The sequence below is a fragment of the Pyrus communis genome, chromosome 13 (genome assembly GCF_041283825.1).
Source record: "Pyrus communis isolate YQ-2024b chromosome 13, ASM4128382v1, whole genome shotgun sequence".
In the NCBI taxonomy this organism is placed as follows: domain Eukaryota; kingdom Viridiplantae; phylum Streptophyta; class Magnoliopsida; order Rosales; family Rosaceae; genus Pyrus; species Pyrus communis.
Genome location: NC_142577.1, coordinates 3,299,636 through 3,322,578, shown reverse-complemented (window position 1 = coordinate 3,322,578; position 22,943 = coordinate 3,299,636). Strand labels below are relative to the sequence as shown.

Genomic DNA, 22,943 nt, shown 5'->3' with positions numbered 1-22,943 from the left:
ATTATTCAAATCCGTCTCGTCCGCCTAGGTTCGTATACGAAAATTACTATCCTCTTTACTCTAGTCTTTTTCCTAGTTGTAAGATGTTGTCTCTGTAATCCAACCATTCATTCATTTATTGAATGTAATAAGTAACATTGTAATAATAGAAAAATGATTGGAATTTGGCGTACTAGATAAGGACTTCTCTTTCGGTTTGAATTGGTTGAAAAATTAGATTATGTAAACTTAATAAGTGCATTTGCATCTAAAAACCCGAGACGGGTAATATTTGAGTAATGTTTGTATATCTTTCTTTTTTTTATATTAATTTTTAATGATATTTGATGTAGAAATAGATTTTTCATGTATTTAGTGAATTGTTTTTACACATGTCAATGTACAAAGGGTCGGGAGTCAGAGAACTCTAGCACCCCACTTCAAGAGCTCGCCTAGGACCCCCAAATTCTCAAGGCCGCCCTATTCATATGAAGAAATTTTGTAAAGCGAATATTGTTGCTACAGTAATCTTTTGCCTATAAAATGAGAGCATACGAAGGAAAGGAAAGAAAAGAGAAAAGAAAGAACATGTATGCAGGAGAAAATATCAATGAGCCAAGCTAGAGAGAGGAGAGAAAATAGTGAGAGTTATTTTGTACTTCTATTATTTCAGATAATAAAGAAAAGTATTACTGCTGCCCCGAAGACATAGGCACACTTACCGAACCTCGTAAATATTATATCTTATTTACTTTATATTCCACTGCATACATACAATTGATTTTACAATATGAATTTCAATTTCTTCAAATGACCACAGAGACATATAACTGCTGGAAAACCAAAAAAAAAAAAAAAAAAAAACCAAAAAAAATGATAAACTTCTGTACCAAGTATTCTTTTTTTGGACAAATCTGTACCAAGTATTCAGAACATACAGAAACTCGCAAAAGAAAGTCTGCTAAATTTTTTTCTCAGATAGATGTGCATGTCACGAATCAGAATAACACCGTTCGATGTTTTTTTCCACTGCACTATTAAATCACATACAATTTCTGTCTAGTTGCTGAACTTAATATGCTTATCAGACCGAATAATATCACACAAAAGATGGTTGCCTGCCTTCATTTTATAGTTACATGGCCTCCATACAGAGTACAAAAATTCGACTTGTTTTCCATGAATTAAAAAGAGAACTTTATGTATAATATCGACTTGTTTGGAAACCTTTGAGTAGGTATTACCCAATAGCAAACAAACAAACCAATTAACGAACCAAATTGAATAACCAACCTTGAAAATGCTCTCAAGTGCTCTTTCTTACACCTGTTTGTCTTCTTTTCGGAGAAATAAGCCATATCACCCGGAACAGCAAGAAAAATAGCCCTGGGTTTTCTTTAATCCGTCTGCTCCATTATTAACAAGGCTGACCCTGTTCACAGATAACTCTGCTTTGTAGGTATCCGAGTTCAAGACCTTCCTGCTGACATTGTTATATATTTCTTGAATCACAAGCTCAAAAGCCTTTTTAACATTTGTTGAGTCCAGGGCAGATGTCTCCATGAAGAACAGCCCCTCTGCTTCAGCAAGGCTTCTACCATCCTCAACACTCACAGCCCTAATATTCTCTAAATCACATTTGTTGCCTACTAGCATCATCGCGACAGTCGTATCGGAATGAGCTGCACCAATGATTAAAGCAAAGCTCAAATAAGAACTTAGTAGTAAAGCAAGAAATGGAGGGTACAACAACCAAAAAATCATAAATAAGCAAAGAGTTCTGCAAACTTAAAGTTCAAATAATATAACAAGGATACATTCTATAAATACGTTCAGTAAGACAAATGAATTGATATACAGACTCAGTTTTGAAAAATCATTCAAAGCTAATATGATAGAAAGATAAAAATAAATAGTGACACAACGTAGGTATTTCATGATAAGAATAGATCACTTTCACTATAATAGAACTGATGATAGCCAAGATAAGAATCCATGTAAGTGACAGAAGTGTCTAGAAGTAGAACGTATGCCCCTTCTTTGCTAAACATAGCGGTCTCTCCACCAATAAGAATACTCGTATATCATCTTGTGATAGAATTTGCCATAGTCCATGACCTGAATATAAAAAAAGCATCCTTTTGGTTGGTCTAACGGGCGAGAGGGTGTGGAAGTAGCACTACACTTCTCATTTTTCACAATTTGCTTTCTACTGAAAGGATATTACCGTGCGTTCCTTTGTCTGTAATGAAAAGTAATTAGAAGGGCAGCTGTGGAGAAAGGGTCTTTACAGAAAATGAAGCATCATAGTCCTAGTATCATTGACAGTGAATTATTTTATTTAAGTCATGTACATAAACAAATAAAAAATGAAAACCACAATTGATGACAAGACTATAACAAAGATAGCAGTATAATCTTCGTTTTCTAGGAATCTTCCTCATCATAAAGCAATACTCTTCTTATAACATGACAAGAAACAAATATTCTTCATAGATTTTGTTATATAAAAAGAATAGTTCGATGACAAAGGTTCGGTCTACATCTCGGAAGTAGAGGATTAGGGGTGTATGACATGTATAAACAAAAATAGAACAAACAAGTGTACTGAACAGCACATACAACAATAACAAAGTCTTTTCCCACTAAGTGGGGTAGGCTGTATGAATCCTAAAACGTCATTGTGCTCGGTTCTGTGCCACGCCCTGGCATGAACCCGAATTGGTTGTCCAAGACCCGTGTCTATGCTCAATTACTCTCTCCCAGAGCTTCATTGTATGACTCATTAACCTAATACCCCTATAGTTCATGCAATTTTGTACGTCACCATTATTCTTGTAGATAGGTACCAAAGTGCACTTTCGCCACTCATTTGGCATCTTCTTCATTTTCAAAATCCTATTGAAAAGGTCTGTGAGGCATGCTATACTCGTCTTTCCCAAGACTTTCCACACTTCGATCGATATATCATCTGGGCCCATTGCTTTTCTATGCTTCATCTTTTTCAAAGTTACAACCACTTCTTTCTAATTCGACGGTAAAAGGAGTAATTTCTACACTCTTCTGAGTTGCTCACCTCCCCAAAAGTACTCCTTGAAGATAGTTACTCCTTTCTACACTGTTTGACCGCGTTCTCTGTAGCAAGAACCTTTCCATTCTCATTCTTAATGCACCTTACTTGGTTTAGGTCCCTTGTCTTCTTTTCTCTTACTCTACGTAGTTTATACATATTCAACTCTCCTTTGGTATCTAGTCGCTTATACATATCATCAAAAGCCGCTAGCTTAGCTTCTCTTACAAATTTCTTCACCTCCTTCTTCGCTATTCTATATCTTTCATCGTTTCCATCGGTCCTATCCTTGTATAAGGTTTTACAACATTCCTTCTTAGCCTTAATCTTTGTCTGTACCTCCTCCTTCCACCACCAAGATTCCTTTTGGTGTTGAGTAAAGCCCTTGGACTCTCCTAATACCCCTTTTGCTACTTTTCTGATACAACTAGTCATGGAATCCCACATTTGGCTAGCTTCCCCCTCTCTATCCCAAACACATTGGGTGATTACTTTCTCTTTGAAAATGGCTTATTTTTCTCCTTTTAGATTCCACCATCTAGTCCTTGGGCACTGCAAGGTCTTGTTCTTTTTTCTCTCTTTTGATATGTACATCCATCACCAATAAGCAATGTCGAAGCTCTCTCCCGGTATAACTTTGCAATCCTTACAAGTTATACGATCTCCCTTCCTCATTAGAAGAAAATCTATTAGTGTTTTTGACGACCCACTCTTGTAGGTAATCACATGTTCTTATCTCTTCTTAAATAAGGTGTTGGCTAAGAAGAGTCATATGCCATTGCAAAATCAAAGATGGCTTCCCCATCCTCGTTTCTCTCCCCAAAGCCATGGCCACCATGAAAACCTCCGTAGATGCATGTCTTCTTGCCCACATGTCCATTCAAATCTCCTCCTATAAATACCTTCTCTGTCTGAGCGATTCCTTGCACCAAAATTTCTCCTTCAAACTCGTATCCAACCCGACTTAAGGTGTGTATGCACTAATCACATTCATGAGTTCTTGTCCTATTACAATCTTGATTGCCATAATTCTATTTCCTACCCTCTTGACATCTACAACATCTTGTGTCAGGGTCTTGTCCACAATGATGCCAACACAATTTCTCGTTCTATTTGTGCCCGAATACGGAATACCAAAGTTTAAAACCTGAGTTTTCGAGATCTTTTGCCTTAAGACCAACCCACTTAATTTCTTGGACGCACATAATACTTATCCTTCTCCTCACCATAGCTTCCACTACTTCCATAGATTTTCCCGTTAAGTTCCTATATTCCATGTTCCTAAACACATTCTACTCTCTTGAACTCTATCCTCCTATCCTAGCTTTTTCACCCTCCCCGATCTAATAAGGTCAAAGTACTTCTTTTGCGTGTCCTGTGTAAAGTTGATGGAAGCAGATGCATCCAAACAACTTTAAGTGGAGTCGTTCAAAAAGAAGTTTCTATGGCCCCCTTGTTCATTTAATATTGCATTCGGGTGCCGATGGAGATACAGCAACCCTTGCTCACTTATCACTGTGTTTGGGCCACACAACGTGCTACTTAAGGGTGACGACCTAGCTTTAGCGCAATTTTGTTCAGGATTCATTATCATAAGGATTCGACGTAAGATAGGCGTACCGGCTGTCAACTACCTAACGCCCTCCCCCTCCTCTTTTATCCGAGCTTGGGACCAGCAATGTAAGATAAACTGAACAACACATAACTTCTAATAAATTCAAAAGCATTACTGATGAACCCTGAGATAGGGGATAATGGTGTTGTACTTTTGTGTGCAAACGGTCGCGAATTCTAACAAAGTACCAATGTCGTAGGCGAAAGAGAAAAACAATCTCAAACAAAAAACAAGAGATTAACATGGTTTGGCATAAAGGCCTACGCCCATAGGTGAAGCATGGCTAGGATAATTCCACTAAACAAATGGAGATTACAAAAGAGTGTTTAAACTCTCACAAACCCAAATCCCACAAAGGTTACAAATCCTAAACGAAACGAGTAGAAAACCCAAAACAAAGCGGAGGAGATTCTCTCAAATAGTTCCCTAACTCTTCAAACTCACAAATTGACTATCACAAATTTGCCAAATGAAAGAACCATGAATTTGCCACGCACTCATGACTCCAAATGGCGACCTTCACCCCAAAACCAAAAATGAGAACTCTCTACACCAATGGTGTCAGCACACACAATAAACTGACCCTAAGGTTCTATTTATAGAGTAGGACTTAGGTTACAATGAGAATCATAATCCTATTGGAAACAAATCCAAATCCTAATACAACAACAACAAAGCCTTATCCACTAAATGGGGTCGGTTTTATGAAACTGTGAACACGAAAGTTCCTTGAAACAAGAAACAAGAATAACGTGTACAAAATAATATTTTGTGTTTAATGATTTTGGGGTTACGATCTCTCTCAAATTTGGTCCTCTGATTCTATCTTCGTAGGGTGTAGGTTTGTGGATGAGTTGTTGATCCAAAGGGCCGTCGGGGCTTGATCTAAGGATGAACAGTTGATGAACAATGAACACTTTCTTCAAGGGGCCGTTGGGGCTTGATCTTGAATAATGGTTGTGTGGATTTCTTCAAGGGCTTTTGGGCTTGATCTTGAAGGTTGATGGATGAGCGGATCTTCAAAGGCTTTTGGGCTTAATCTTGAAGAACGATTGGATGTGTGGATTTGTTGAGGTTGTTGATCCAAAGGGCCGTTGGGGGCTTATGCTTAGGATGAACGGATGAACACTTTCTTCAAGGGCCGTCGGGGCTTGATCTTGAAAGAGGATTTAACGAAGAACGAAGAGAGCTTTCTTGATCCTTCGGAATTCTTGGGAATTTGGATGGTTGGAAGCTTTGGAGTTTCAAAGCTTCAAGGATTTGGGGAATTCCTCTTCTAATTTTGGAGTAGAGAAATGTATTTGTGAATTCTTTGATGCTTGATACCTTGATGGAGAAGCCTATTTATAGGCTTTGAGAATGAATCACCACCACAAAATATTTTTTTCCTTTCCAAGCACCATTGCCTAATTTTCCCACTTAATGCAATATTGAAATTGAAGTGGTGTAACTTATGGCCTAATTTCCCACTTAATACCATTTTAAACTTGAAGTGGCCTAATTTCCCACTTAACACCATTTTAAACTTGAAATGTGTATGCTTTGTCATTTCCCAAATGAGAAAAACTTGCTTTGATCCGTAATGGATTGAAGTGTGCTTGCCTTGTCATTGCCCAACATGAGAAAAAAAACTTGTTTTGATCCTCAATGGAATGAAATGTACTTGCCTTGTCATTGCCCAAAATGAGAAGAAAAACTTGTTTAATCCTTCAAGGGTATTTCTTCCTATTTTGTTGAGTCACACGCCATGTGTACAATTTGTACAACACGTGGCGTATGCCATGTATGCCTTGACACGTCAAAACTTTAATGCATTGGTGAACATTTGTTTTACTGAAATTTCAATGTCTACAAATGCCCCCACTTCAAGGCGCGTCGTAGACATGTGCTTGACACGTGTAGAAGATGCGTTTTGAAGTCCCTTAATGTAGATGTCAACCCAAGGGCCGTCGAGGCTTGATCTTGAATTGGGCTGGAAATTTCTTCAAGGGCCATTGAGGCTTGATCTTGAGTTCGACTGGAAGATTTTCTGGTTTCCTCCAATCGTTGATTTTCCACAGGCTTAGTCTTGAATTGGGCTGGAGGATTCTTTTGGTCTCCCCCGAAGGTCTGAACTTACTCCTTTTATCTGGAGTTGAATTTGATTCAAGGGTGGAGAACACTTGATTTTGAATCGGGCTTGTGATTTCTTCAAGGGCCATCGAGGCTTGATCTTGAGTGAAAATAGGACCATGAGCGGTTTCAGGATTCAGACACATGACAGGAAAGCACGAGGTGGAGGTGATGACCTGTTTCTTTGTTCAATCTTTCCAATTCGTATTGAAGAGGGTTAGAGGATGACTCAGCATATGCAGTTGCGTTTGCTGACGATCCACAAGATTGATGTTTCATTGTCACTCGTCTTAGCTGTTCTCCAAGCAGATGTGGTCCCTTCTTTGGAAGTGTATCAACCGTTGAAGATGACTACTCGAGAGCAACGCTAGGTAAGCAACCAGGGAATAGATTCCAGGTAGTCGGTTCCAGATCGGAAGACTGACTCCAAGTGCCGGCTGATTGCTCTCTTTCACTTTGCCATGCGAGTAAGAACAAGGACATGGAGAAAGCATGATATGAATCAGCACATATATTTGTTGTGCTTGTCTCCACATGCTTCGATTTACCGTTTCCTCCTGCTTCATCTGTATTCCAAGCATCTGGTATCTTCTTTGGGGAAGAAGAAAAAATTGAGTATTTCGAGAGGCTTTGCTGGGAGTGCGCCCTCAGAGGTGAGGAAGAGTTGAGCATTTTTTTTTTGCAGGTCTGCCTTGCCATAAAAGATGAAGGTTGACATATATAGGGATTTCCCAATAGCAAGTGGTGGTACTGTTCCTTTACCATTGTCGACAACTGTTGGGTAATTGAACAGTAAGATTCACGCGTTCTCAACTTTGTCAGAAATCTTTGACAAAGTTGCCCGTGATTTCTGCAAAGCTGGGGTTGCATATGAAGGGTGATGACAAATCTGGAAGAGCCCAGCTTTTGAAATTCAGAGAGTGATGACTCTTCGATCCTTGAATAAGCGGCCTAGCTTTTGAGGTTCGGAGGGTGTTACCTCTTTGATTTCTGAACAAACGCTTCTTCGATTTTTGAGCAAGCGTCTCTTCAATTTCTGAACAAATGCTTCTTCGATTTTTGAGCAAGCGCCTCTTTGATTTCTGAATGGCAAACAGTAGTGCGGATGCGGCTTTGTCAGAGATCTTTTGACAAAGTTGAACGCGTTTTGCTGAAAAGCCGAGAAAGCGTCGCCTAACTTACGCCTTTTATCTGGTTTTTGAGATTTTGAAGAGTGGTGTCTCTTCCATTTTTGAATCGGTGGTCGTGTCGCCTCTCCTCTTTATAGAGGTATCGATTACCTCCAACATGCACATCTTGAAGGTTGCTCATTCCTGAAAATCATCTCCGGTGTATTTTGTTTTAACAGCCCCTTGAGATTTTTCTCCATCCGACCATTCTCTTTTAACACCTTTGAAAAATGGCCAACCCATCTAACATTTGCTTAGATTTGAGTCTTAGCAGTGCGCCGCGTCAGGGTAAGGTATGGTGCCCGTCTTTTTTATCTTCTAATGGCCCTCTTACAGGTGAAGACTCCGTGATGACGGATGCAACAACAGCTACGATAGTAGCTAGGAACCTCCTTACTCCCAAAGATAGTAGGCTGCTTTCAGGACGGTCCGATGAGTTGGCAGTTCAAGAGTCCCTCGCTCTCAGTGTTCAGTGTGCGGGCTCTGTGTCCAACATGGGCCAACGCCTGCTTGCTCGATCCCGTCAAGTGGAATCATTGCTGGCAGAGGTGGAAAATCTTAAGCAAGAGATCAAACAGCTTAAGTACGAGAATAGAAGTTTGCATGTGCTTGCAAATAACTATTCGACGGGCATGAAGAGGAAGTTTGATGAGCTGCAAGAATCTGAAGGTCGAATTCAAAGTGACCGTCAAAGGCTTGCGACTTATCTCCAGAGGCACCTTTTTCCTGGGTCATCTAGCGTTCCACCCAGTATTGAGGCCTCGAATGCTCTATCTTCAATGCCTCCCGCTCCGATGCCTTCTGCTCCGATGCCTTCCGCTTCTAGAGTTTTGCCACTTAGTGGGTCTTCACGTGAACAACCTTTGTGAAAGCTCCATCTTTTTTTTTTTTTTTTTTTTGATGATGTAATAAAATTGACTTTCTTTAATGAAACATTTATTTATTTATTTTGATGTGACTGTACTTGAAGTTTTGAAGTTTCAAGTTGCCTATGTACTCTTCCAAAGAAGGGATCAAGTCATAACGTAGTTCAAATGAGTGATGGTTTTGATGATGATTTTGCCGTACACAGTTTATGCTCTTGCGGGCCAGGAGCGTTTGGTACATGGAAGACTTGTGCTGCTTGAACTTGTATTTGTCGCAAAGCTCGTCCACGAGTCGGTTGGAGAACTGTTTTCCGTTGTCAGTGATAATGTAGCGAGGCACCCCATATCGGTGGATGATATGCTCCTTGATGAAACGAACAACAGTTTCCTTTTTTACTTCCCTTAAAGGTATGGCTTCAGCCCACTTGGAGAAGTAATCTGTTGCAGCTAGGATGTAAGCTTCCCCTGCAGATGACTTTGGCGTAATTGGTCCTACAACATCCAATCCCTATGCGTCGAACGGCCATGAAGCAACTGTAGGGTGTAATGGTTCAGGCGGTTGATGTATGAAGTTTGCGTGGAATTGGCAGGCTTGGCATCTTTTGGCGTGTTCCAGGCAGTCCTTCACCATGCTCGGCCAGTAGTAACCCATTCTTTTAAGCTGGAAGTGTAGCTTTGGTCCAGACTAATGTGCCCCACACACACCTGAATGTGCTTCTTCCATGGCTTTATTAACTTCTTCCTCACCTAGGCATCTCAGGAGTACTCCTTCAAAAGAGCATCGGTAGAGTGTTCCTTTGTAGTAAAGGAAGCGAGGTGCTCGTCGACGTATTTCGGAACGGTGTCTAAGATCATCTGGAAGCTTTCCGTGCTCTAAGTAGTCGATCAGCGGCTGTCTCCACTCTTCAGCATCGACTGGAAGTACCGAGATGACATTTGTATCATCTAGTGACATTTCATTAACGAGCAGAATCACCCATCTTTGGCAAACTGGCACGTCTGCAACTTCATCTTTTCCTAGTGTCATACTCGAGGCTAGATTGGCGAGAGCGTCTGCCATTTGATTTTCCTTTCTTGGCATATGTTCTAGTGTCACGGCTTCGAACTTTTGTAGCAGTTGAGTCGCTAGCCTCAAGAGCTGTGATTTCCATGTTGATCGCCATTTGGAGCCCGATGATCAATGCTTGGTACTCAGCAACATTGTTGGAGCATGGCTCACTCAGTTGGAAGGAGTAAGGTAGTATTTGCCTTTGTGGTGACATGAATACTACTCCTGCCCCCGCTCCGTCTGCTCGTGCGGATCCGTCGAAGAACATCGTCCATGTCGGGAAGATGTCGGTGTAGAACACCTCCTCGTCAGGCAAGTCGTCTGAGATTTTCCAATCAGCCGGGATTGGATGATCGGCAAGGAAGTCTGCTAGCGCTTGTCCCTTGACGGCTTTAGCTGGGACGTAGATGATCTCATATTGATTAAGAAGCAAAGCCCATTGAGCAAGTCGCCCTGTCAAGACTGGCTTAGACATAACGTATTTGACAGGGTCGGCTTTAGCAACCAAGTGGATGGTGTAAGCATGCATGTAATGTCTGAGTTTCTGAATGGCAAACACCAAAGCGAGGCACATCTTTTCTATTGGGGAATAGTTCAACTCAGCGCCGGTGAGAGTTCGACTGAGGTAGTAAAGTGCTCCTTCTTTTTGGGATTCATTCTCTTGCGCCAAGAGTGCTCCGATTGAACTTTCCTGAGCAGCGATATACAATATGAGTGGTTTCCCGGGCACAGGTGCCCCCAGGATAGGTGGACTTGACAAATATTTCTTTATGCTTTCAAAAGCATTATGGCATGCTTTGTCCCATACGAATGGAACATCTTTCTTCATAAGGCGACTAAACGGTTGACAACGCCCTGCGAGGTTGGAGATGAAGCGTCTGATGAAGGCTAGCCGTCCTTGTAGACTTTTCAACTCGTGCAGGTTTCTTGGCTCGGGCATGCTTTGAATGGCCTTGATCTTTGATTGGTCTACTTCAATACCACGGTGCTTGACGATGAAGCCAAGGAATTTTCCAGAGGTGACGCCAAACGCACACTTTAACGGGTTCATCTTGAGGTTGTATTTTCGCAACCTTTCGAACACTATTCGCAGATCCTTCAAGTGGTCTGATCTTTTCTTCGTCTTAACCACCACATCATCTACGTAACATTCTACGTTTTTTGTGTAGCATGTCATTGAAGATTTTCTGTATTGCGCGTTGATACGTAGCTCCAGCGTTCTTTAGACCAAAGGGCATCACCTTGTAGCAGTAGATACCTTTTGGAGTACGAAAGGCTGTTAGTTCCTCGTCTTCGAGGGCCATGCGAATTTGATTGTACCCAGAAGAGCCATCCATGAATGATAATGCCTCATGGCCAGTGGTTGCATCCACCATGATTTCAATGATTGGCAAGGAGCGTTTGGTGCCGTTTGCAGTTTTAGCTCGTGCAGGCAAGGAGCGTTTGGTGCCGTTTGCAGTTTCAGCTCGTGCAGGCAATGAGCGTTTGGTGCCGTTTGCAGTTTCAGCTCGTGCAGGCAAGGAGCGTTTGGTGCCGTTCGCAGTTTCAGCTCGTGCAGGCAATGAGCGTTTGGTGCCGTTTGCAATTTCAGCTCGTGCAGGCAAGGAGCGTTTGGTGCCGTTTGCAGTTTCAGCTCGTGCAGGCAAGGAGCGTTTGGTGCCGTTTGCAGTTTCAGCTCGTGCAGGCAAGGAAGGAGCGTTTGGTGCCGTTTGCAGTTTCAGCTCGTGCAGGCAAGGAGCGTTTGGTTGTCACCTTTTAGGCTCGTGCGAACGAGGAGCTTGTGGTGTCGTTTGCAGTTTCAGCTCGTGCAGACAAGGAGCTTGTGGACAAGATGGTTGCTGCTTGTCCAATTTCTTCGAAACGATCTTCAAAAGGCGTTCCTCACAATCTTCATAGCAAGGAGCCTTGATCGAGAAATTGAATAAGTCTTCGATGAAGAAGAGATCGCGCATGAACGATCTTTGTGTTGAAATTTTCTTATCTTCAACATTTTCACATTGCTTTGGAGGTTGGCGAAAGTTGCTTTCCCTCATTTCTGATTGGTGCACTTGTGGAGAAGACATATGTTTCTCGTGCAGTTTCTTCGGAGTGACATGAGTTCATCCTTCAATTTCACTTGACTTGGAGCATGCCCCCAACAGTCGAGGTGAAGACTTTGAGTCGAAAGAGCCAGAAGTGACATCTTTCTTAGGGATTTCATCTTCAGTGCCGTCCTCTTGGGTTTGTTGGCATGAAGATTTGCCAGTGTGGACGATGATGCGCCTCCTTACTTTCAGTGGTCCTTTTGTGTCGACCTCTAGGATTGCTTGGCGCTTCATCCTTGAAGGAATCAAGCTTCGAACGTCGCCTTTTTCTGCTAACCCATCGAACTTTTCTTCCTTTGGTGTTGTCTTCCTCTTTCCAAAAGGCTTCTCATTATCTTCAAATCTTTCCGAAGCTGATCGTCGCAGAGGAGAGATAGTTGTGTTGCTTTGTTTCTTAGGCTTTAACAACCTTTCAAAAATAGAGCTTTGGGATGTTGGCGCGTTAAGCCTCTTGAAGACAGAGGTTCGGTCTTGACTACCAATGCGATTAAGCACTGAAATTCTGGAGCTTGAATGGCTCATCCTATCGAAGACCGACGTCCGAGGGGCAGGTTTAGGCTCTTTTTGGTCTTGTTTAATGCTCACGCTGATGTGTTGAGCGCTAGCTTTCTTCACTTTGCTTGAAATCTTCACGGGTGCATTTGGTGTGAAGCCAAGTCCGGCTTTGTTGTTGTCAACTCCGTAACCATGCTCCTTCAACTTCTTTTGAGTTTTGGTGAGGTTACGTTCTTTGTCATTGACGGTGTTTGAAACCTTCTTTCCAAGATTTGAAGAGGAAGCAAAGTCATGCCTAGCCTTTGACATGAGTTTGTAGGCATTTGGGTTAAAGCCTTCTTCGGTCTTCTTAGTTGGAAGAGAGCTTGGTTTCATTTTGATGCCATGCTGCGCCTCTAGACGGTTGATGAGTCCGGTGGTTTGCAAGTTTTTCTCCTCCACAGTCTTTATCAGCCTTGTAATTGTTTCCTTCATCTGAACCAACTGCTCCTCGATTGAAGTTGCTCCAGTGGTCATGACTTGCATGGTTGTACTGCCGCTCGAATCAGCGTCGGAGAGTAGGGACTATGAGTATTTCCTCGGGCTTTCCCCTCTTGATGCCCTTAGCGAGGCTAGGGTGATCACAGGCTCGTGCCTCAGGTGCTCTTGTTCCTTTGACAGAATTAATGCAGGGGCGGAAGCCGCGGCAAAAAGAGCTCTTGCTTTACTTCGGGTTGTGATGCCCGAAATATCACCAGTTGCGGCGATAATGTTCTTGTTCTTCGCTTTGACTGCAGGAACAACTTGATCCTTTCTTGATGTCATTTGCGTTTTTCAATGATTTGAGGATAGAGATGAGAGGTAGAGATGTCCCACTGGGCGTGCCAAATTTGTGAACACGAAAGTTCCTTGAAACAAGAAACAAGAATAACGTGTACAAAATAATATTTTGTGTTTAATGATTTTGGGGTTACGATCTCTCTCAAATTTGGTCCTCTGATTCTATCTTCGTAGGGTGTAGGTTTGTGGATGAGTTGTTGATCCAAAGGGCCGTCGGGGCTTGATCTAAGGATGAACAGTTGATGAACAATGAACACTTTCTTCAAGGGGCCGTTGGGGCTTGATCTTGAATAATGGTTGTGTGGATTTCTTCAAGGGCTTTTGGGCTTGATCTTGAAGGTTGATGGATGAGCGGATCTTCAAGGGCTTTTGGGCTTAATCTTGAAGAACGATTGGATGTGTGGATTTGTTGAGGTTGTTGATCCAAAGGGCCGTTGGGGGCTTATGCTTAGGATGAACGGATGAACACTTTCTTCAAGGGCCGTCGGGGCTTGATCTTGAAAGAGGATTTAACGAAGAACGAAGAGAGCTTTCTTGATCCTTCGGAATTCTTGGGAATTTGGATGGTTGGAAGCTTTGGAGTTTCAAAGCTTCAAGGATTTGGGGAATTCCTCTTCTAATTTTGGAGTAGAGAAATGTATTTGTGAATTCCTTGATGCTTGATACCTTGATGGAGAAGCCTATTTATAGGCTTTGAGAATGAATCACCACCACAAAATATTTTTTTCCTTTCCAAGCACCATTGCCTAATTTTCCCACTTAATGCAATATTGAAATTGAAGTGGTGTAACTTATGGCCTAATTTCCCACTTAATACCATTTTAAACTTGAAGTGGCCTAATTTCCCACTTAACACCATTTTAAACTTGAAATGTGTATGCTTTGTCATTTCCCAAATGCGAAAAACTTGCTTTGATCCGTAATGGATTGAAGTGTGCTTGCCTTGTCATTGCCTAACATGAGAAGAAAAACTTGTTTTGATCCTCAATGGAATGAAATGTACTTGCCTTGTCATTGCCCACAATGAAAAGAAAAACTTGTTTAATCCTTCAAGGGTATTTCTTCCTATTTTGTTGAGTCACACGCCATGTGTACAATTTGTACAACACGTGGCGTATGCCATGTATGCCTTGACACGTCAAAACTTTAATGCATTGGTGAACATTTGTTTTACTGAAATTTCAATGTCTACAGAAACCACTAGTAGATCCTAGGTAGCGAAAACGGTCCCTCTTTGGTATTGAACTTGCACTCCATATACTGTGTCTTTGACCGACTTTGGTGAAGACCTTTAGATTCCAACACTTTTCTCCAAAGGTTAAGCTTCGCATTTACTCCTTCCTGAGTTTCGTCTATCAACACTATATCGTCTACGAAAAGCATACACCAAGGAATATCATCTTGAATATGTCCCGTTAACTCATTCATTACAATTGCAAAAAGGTAAGGACCTAAAGATGAGCCTTGATGTAACCCTACAATTATGGGGAAGCATTCAATTTGTCCTTCATGAGTTCTTACGGCAATCCTTGCTCCATTATACATATCCTTTATAACTTGGATATATGCTACTCGTACTGCTTTCTTCTCTAAAATCCTCCAAAGAACGTCTCTTGGGACCTTATCATACGCTTTTTTCCAAATCTATAAAGACCATGTGCAAATCTTTTTTCATTTCTTCATATCTTTTCATCGATCTTCGTAAGAGATATATTGCCTCCATGGTTGAGCGCCTTGGTATGAACCCGAATTGGTTGTCCGAGACCCGTGTCTATGCTCAATTACTCTCTCCTAGAGCTTCATTGTATGACTCATTAACTTAATACCCCTATAGTTCATGCAATTTTGTATGTTGTCCTTATTCTTGTAGATACGCACCAAAATGCTCTTTCGCCACTTATTTGGCATCTTCTTCGTTTTCAAAATCCTACTGAAAAGGTCTATGAGCCATGCTCTATTCGTCTCTCCCAAGACTTTCCACACTTTGATCAATATATCATCTAGGCCCACTGCTTTTCTATGCTTCATCTTTTTCAAAGCTACAACCACTTCTTCCTTCCTAATTCGGCGGTGAAATGAGTAGTTTCTACACTCTTCTGAGTTACTCAACTCCCTCAAAGAAGTACTCCTTTCATGTCCTTCATTGAAAAGATTATGAAAATAACTTCTCCATCAATCTCTGACCGCGTTCTTTGTAGCAAGAACATTTACATTCTCATCCTTGATGCATCTCACTTGGTTTAGGTCCCTTGTCTTCTTTTCCCTTACTATAGCTAGTTTATAGATATTAAACTCTCCTTATTTGGTATCTAGTCACTTATAAACATCGTCAAAAGCCGTTAGCTTAGCTTCTCTCGTAGCTTTCTTCGCTTCCTTCGCTATTCTATACCTTACACCGTTTTCATTGGTCCTATTCTTGTATAAGGCTTTACAACATTCCTTCTTAGCCTTTACCTTTGTCTGTTCCTCCTCCTTCCACCACCAAGATTCCTTTTGGTGTGGAGCAAAGCCCTTGAACTCTCCTAATACCCCTTTTGCTACTTTTTGGATACAACTAGCCATGGAATCCCACATTTGGCTAGCTTCCCCCTGTCCACCCCAAACACATTGGGTGAGTACTCTCTTTGAAAATGGCTTGTTTTTCTCCCTTTAGATTCCACCGTCTAGTCCTTGGGCACTTCAATGTCTTGTTCTTTTTTCTCTCTTTTGATATGTACATCCATCACCAATAAACGATGTTGATTAGCCAAACTCTCTTCCGGTATAGCTTTGCAATCCTTACAAGTTATACAATCCCCATCCTCATTAGAAGAAAATCTATTTGTGTTTTTGATGACCCACTCTTGTAGGTGATCACATGTTCTTCACTCTTCTTAAATAAGGTGTTGGCTAAGAAGAGATCGTATGCCATTGCAAATCCAAGATGGCTTCCCCATCCTCGTTTCTCTCCCCAAAACCATGGCCATCATGAAAACCTCCGTAGTTGCCTTTCTCCTTGCCCACATGTCCATTCAAATCTCCTCCTATAAATAACTTCTCTATCTGAGCGATTCCTTGCACCAAAATTTCTCCTTCAAACTCGTATCCAACCCGACTTGAGGTGCATACACACTAATCACATTGATGAGTTCTTGTCCTATTACAGTCTTGATTGCCATAATTCTATCTCCTACCCTCTTGACATCTACAACATCTTGTGTCAGGGTATTGTTCACGATGATGCCAACACCATTTCTCGTTCTATTTGTGCTCAAATACCAAAGTTTAAAACCTGAGCTTTCAAGATCCTTTGCCTAAAGACCAACCCACTTAGTTCCTTGGAGGCACATAATACTTATCCTTCTCCTCACCATAACTTCCACTACTTCCATAGATTTTCCCGTTAAGGTTCCAATATTCCATGTTCCTAAACACATTCTACTCTCTTGAACTCTACCTTCCAATCCTAGCTTCTTCACCCTCCCCCGTATAATAAGGTCAAAATACTTCTTTTGCGTGTCCTATGTAAAGTTGATGGGAGCAGATGCTTCCCAACAACTTTGAGTGGAGTCATTCAAAAAGAAGTTTCTATGGCCCCCTTACTCATTTAACATTGCATTCGGGCGCCGATGGAGATACAGCGACCCTTGCTCACTTATCACTGTGCTTGGGCCACACAGCACACCATTTACAGGTGACGACCTAGCTTTAGCGCAATCTCGTTCAGGATTCTTTATCATAAGGATTCGATGTAGGATAGGGGTGTCGGCTGTCGACTACGTGACGCTCTTCCCTTCGTTTATTCGAGCTTGGGACCGGCAATGTAAGATAAATTGAACAGCGCATAACTTCTAATAAATTCAAAAGCATTAGTGATGAACCCTGAGATAGGGGATAATGGTATTGTACTTTTGTGTGCAAACGGACGTGAATTCTAACAAAGTACCAATGTCGTAGGCAAAAGAGAAAAACAAACAATCTCAAACAGAAAACAAGAGATTAACATGGTTCGGCATAAAAGCCTACGCCCATAGGTGAAGCACGGCGACGATAATTCCACTAAACAAATGGAGATTACAAAAGAGTGTTTAAACTCTCACAAACCCAAATCCCACAAAGGTTACAAATCCTAAATCAAACGAGTAGAGAACCCAAAACAAAGCGAAGGAGATTCTCTCAAATTGTTCTCTAACTTTTCAAACTCACAAATTGACAAATTTGCCAAATGAAAGGCCCATGAATTTGCCACGCACTCATGACTCCAAATGGTGACCTTCACCCCAAAACCAAAAAAGAGAAAACTTTCTACACCAATGGTGTCAGCACACACAATAAACTGACCCTAAGGTTCTATTTATAGAGTATAGGACTTAGGTTACAATAGACATAATCCTCTTGGAAATAAATCCAAATCCTAATACAAGAACAACAACAACAACAACAAAGCCTTATCCACTAAATGGGGTTGGTTTTATGAAACCACTACGGTCGATTTTGCCCTTATCCTTGTGGATAGCATGAAAGTGCTTTTCCGCTACTCATTTGGCATCTTATTCGTTTACAAAACCGTATTGAAGATGTTTCTAAGCGATGCTATACTCGTCTCTCCCAAGACCTTCCACACTTTGATCGGTATACTATCGCGACCCACTGTTTTTCTATGCTTCATCTTTTTCAAAGCCACAAGCCTACAACCACTTCCTCTTTCTTGATTCGAAGGTAGAAGATGCACTCTTCCGAGTTACTCAACTCATCCAAAGAAGTACTCCTTTCATGTCTTTCATTGAAAAGACAATGAAAATAAGCTCTCCATATGTCTTTGACTGCGTTCTCTACAGCTAAAACAATTCCATTCTCATCCTTGATGCACCTTACTTAGTTCATGTCTCTTGTCTTCCGTAATTAAATCCAAATCTTAATATAAAAGGTAATTAACAAAATTTGTCTAGAAGCAAACAATCCAACCATCTCATCCTTATGCCTAAAGATATTCTCACTTTGGACAATTATTTGGTGAAAGATAACCTCTGCCGTAGAGGGGACAATCATGACCATTCGGGAAGGGTGTGATGTGGTTACATATTTTGGGCATTTCGAATTCAGTTCTTTAAAAAATGAGGTAAGAGAGATAAAACAAAGGTCGACTTTCCAAGAGGGGGGGACGCAACTTGATTCAATTGGTTTCAGTAGTACTCCTACTTTAGGTCAATATTTGGAATCTCAAGTAGGGTGGCTGTGTTTAATGAGGAATTCCATTGCAAGGGCAATGAGCCATGGGACCACTTAGTCCGGTGGAATCTAGTGTACAAATCAAATGGAGCCATTGCAAACTTATTAAGCAAGACTCTCACTGGTGTTAAATCATTAGGAGTAAGCAGAAAGCCCAATCTAATGGGTAGGATTCTCGGATTGTCAAGAGAAGTTCCTTTCAATGTCGTTAATACATGTGTCAGGGTTATTCTTCATCATCTCAGTTGTCAAAACTCGAGATAGGGGATGGAGCTAAATTTAAATTTGGGAAAATTTTTGGCACGATGAATAAATTTCTTCATTTATACCAGTTACTATGAAAGTAATGTAGTAATTGCTTCCATAAATTTCTTTATCAACACATTGAGCTTCTTGGAATTTAGTTCTTGGAAGAAATTCGAATACAGGATAGTCCTATAAAGGATAAGGATTTGTCCATGCTTCAGAGACTTTCATGCCAATCCTTTTCCTTCTATACTAGCAATTCTTGTTGGTCAAGTTTTTAAGCGGTTTTTTCCCGTGTGGTTTGTTTGGATGGTCCATTTAGGACAGACTTAGATTTTTAGACATTTAGCTTTCTCTAGACGTCTAGTGTAATTCATAGTGATTTAGGGAGTATTTTGAGCTGAATACAATTGTATTTATGCAAGTACTAACGGTAGTTTGTAGGACACAAATATTGTCAACTGACTCGACTTTGCAAATCATGGTTAACATACAGAGGAGAAAAAAAGAAAGAAGGCTACTCAAAACAACTTGTGATCGGTGCTAACTCAAACAAACTTGGAGATCATGGCAAAAAGGAATTTTAATAATGTCAACAAAATAAATAGCATGATCATAACCATCATGAAAATATAACACCAAGAAAAAATCCACAAGAGAATTATGAGAAGAACGTGAATACTGGTGTGAGTTTGAAGAAGATTAGCTAATACAAGAAGCCAAAAACAGACTCTATTGATATTCATAAGGAAAAATGGTAGGAAAAAAAAAAATTGGTTTGTGTAAGAAAAACATTTAATGTAATTCACAAATAGAAGTGATTCATTGATTGCTTGCTCACAAATAGATTTGGATGGTCAAAGTTCTTAGATTCAGCAAAGAAACATGTACCACTTGAACCCTCATATCTCAGACACTAAACAACCAATCACTATCTGTCAAACACCTCCTCAATAGATTATACTTGTAGCGTCATTCATGCATCTTAGATCATAACTTCAACCAAAACCTCACAAATATATATAATTTTTTAGCTGTTTAGAAACTTTAAGAATCCCCTATATTACCCCCTCTTTAGTTACTAATACTCTGTATAGAAGCTAACACGCCATACCACACAAACATTCAACCACAAAGTGTTACACGAGGATATGTATATGTCTTTAAGTTTATCAACTCCCTAAATCTTAAGACACAACAAAACAACCAAAGCATCAAGTTTTCTGAATTTTCTCAGCCATCCAACGTACCTACGACCTAGATTCTACAGCCAAATGAAAGTAGACTTATTCCATTATTGGCTACCGGTACGTATTCAAAAGTAAACAATTTACACATCCACCCAATACAAAAAACAAAAGAAAAAAAAAATAGCTTTCTTGTGATAGAAGTCTTCAAACAGAGAATTCTTAATCATAATAATATAAGACCTAAATCCATATCCATCACATCCACCCAATACAACCCCCAAAACCCACATTCACCAAAAACAAACACAAACCCAACAACCACAATTATCACAATTACTTAAGCACCTTAGCTTCAAGATCAAAACACATAACCAAAAGAAAAAGCAGAAAACTTTATCTGAATCAGTAGTGTAAGCAGCTTACTCTTGAGTTCATCAAGCCAGCGGCCGACACTCTCGAATGTGGTCTTGCGGGTGATATCATAGACAATGAGAGCACCGACGGCGCCGCGGTAGTAGGCCGAGGTGACGGCCCTGAAGCGTTCTTGGCCGGCGGTGTCCCAAATCTGAGCTTTCACCTCTTTGCCGTCGATTTCCGTGCTCTGGGTCTGAAACTCCACGCCTATCGTGGCTTTTGAGTGAGCGTTGAACTCGTTCCGTGCGTAGCGGGACAGCAAGTTTGATTTCCCCACCGCCGAGTCGCCGATTATGACGATCTTGAACAGGTACTCCTCCCCAGACCCCTCCTCGTCTGAAGACGACATGTCGTTTGCTTTCTGGGTTTTTCTTGCTCCTTCTCCTTTGCTTTGTTTGCTTTCTGGGTTTTTCTTGCTTCTTCTCCTCTGCTTTGTTTGCCTCCTGGGTTTCTTGGTTGAAGTTAATTCAGCAGAGGAATTTTAGCACGCAGTCAAGAATGGCAAGAATGGGAGGGAGGACGCGAGTTTTGACTGTCAAATTTTGAAGGGGGGAGAGAGAGAGAGAGGAATGATGGCGCAAAATGGTGGACTGTCAAATTTGGAGGAGAGAGAAACTAAGAGAGAGAGAGGAATGATGGCGCATGTGCGCTGCGCTTTGCGGTTTCGAATACATTTGCATCCTCCATTAAATATTTAAAGAAAATAAATTCTATGTGTAACGGTTTGATTTGGCCTTTTGTTTTTAGAATTTTTTTGAATTGTCATATGAATTTTTGGGATATTGTGATATAAGCGTCTTCTTTTTTTAATTTTTTAGATTAAGCATACACTCTTTTTGAAAATTTGATCAAACATTTTCTTAAAATTTTGATTATTAATTTCAGTTTTTCACATAAGTTTATTTTGTTTAGAATTTTAGTTTTTCACGACTATTCCTAGACATTTCGTTTTTTTTTTCTTTTCCTCTTATCCCTATATTTATGCATTTATTATCCATCCCTATGCATTTTTTTATTGTTTGTTATAATTTTACTTTTTTTTTTGTGAATATAGTAGAATATTTATATAAAAAAAAATTGTCAGATTTTATTATTAGAAGACCCAACACATAATAAAGATTTGTTTGATTATATAGCTACATCTAGTTACCTATAATAGAGACACATTTAGTTTTACAGTGGATTTGATTTTTTGTATTTCTCGGTACATTTGGAATGTAAATGTACCAAACAGGTTATCAGATAGAGACATTTGGTTTTGTGGTACGTTTGTGATTTTTTGTTCATTTGGTCCTTTGGTACATTTGGAATCTAAAACGTACCAAAAGGGTTACCTGACAATGGGTACATTTGGTTTATCTATACATTTGAAATCTAAACGTACCAAAAGGGTTACATAACAATGGGTACATTTGGTTTCTCGGTACATTTGAAATCTAAACGTACCAAAAGTCCATAGTTTTGTTCTCAAATGTACCATAAATTTTAAGTATATTATATATATATATATATGTGTGTGTGTGAAAAAATGACACATCCCGACCCGGAATGTCCACTAGGATCCCGAATCGAGCCGTGTTGGGCGACACCTGGAAAGTGACGAAGCCATAAAGTGTGATAATGTATAAAATGTGAATAAATTAAAATCTAAAGTGTCTAAGAACACGAGTGCGCGGTGAGCGGGTCTGGACCCATTTCACGTGTAATGCAGAGCATATGTATAGTACAATAAGGTAAGATAATGTTTATACCATCATAAGAAGACATATGTACTGAAAAGTGTCACGAATCCTCATCGATACGGAACTCTGTTGCTAGGTGCAAAAATACAAAATGTGAGTGAGTGAAACAAAACTTTTCAAACCAATTTCAATTACCAAGTGCAATAACCCCTCGCCTTAATACCTGTATAATTTCTAGAAAATCATATTATGTAGAATTATGAAATCAAATGTATACAAATAGTAAATCCGGAAATATACCACTACTCAGCATCGCATTAGCAATATAATTAATCAAGTGCTTAATAACCCATACTAGCACGCAAGTCTGAAACATCTACGGTGCCATGTACGACTACACTCATATCTCATCAATCAATGCTAGCATATAAGTCGAGAGTCACCTATAATGACCTGTACGACTTATCCATAACTCATCAATCAATGCTAGCATATAAGTCGGGAGTCACCTATAATGACTTGTACGACTTATCCATAACTCATCAATCAAAGTTAGCATATAAGTCGGTGGAGTCACCTATAGTGACCTGTACGATTTATCCATATCTCATCAATCAATCAATGCTAGCATATAAGTTGGGAGTCACCTATAGTGACATGTACGACTTATCCATAACTCATCAATCAATACTATCATATAAGTCGGGAGTTACATATAGTGACCTGTACGACTTATTCATAATTTATCAATCAATGCTAGCATATAAGTCGAGAGTCACCTATAGTGACCTGTACGACTTAATCTATAGCTCATCAAACATCCCTGCACACGAGTCGGAACCACCTGTAGTGGTCTATATGACAAGACTGGGTGTAAATAAGTACGCTTAAGTGCTACGATCACGTGAAGACTTTGCGAATAATCGCGGGTCACCTACGAGTCGGA

General features: G+C 40.4%; 1 protein-coding gene across 1 annotated transcript; it reads right to left on the bottom strand.

The window, feature by feature from the left end:
* Window positions 1–936: 936 nt before the first annotated feature.
* Window positions 937–20,953, bottom strand: LOC137737550 (ras-related protein RABA5e). Its single transcript, XM_068477069.2, has 2 exons — window positions 20,325–20,953; window positions 937–1,661 (listed from the first exon to the last, which is right to left on the bottom strand). The coding sequence occupies exons 1-2, from the start codon at window positions 20,662–20,664 to the stop codon at window positions 1,339–1,341; spliced, it is 663 nt and encodes a 220-aa protein (XP_068333170.2). The 5' UTR covers window positions 20,665–20,953; the 3' UTR covers window positions 937–1,338.
* Between the last annotated feature and the right edge of the window lie 1,990 nt (window positions 20,954–22,943).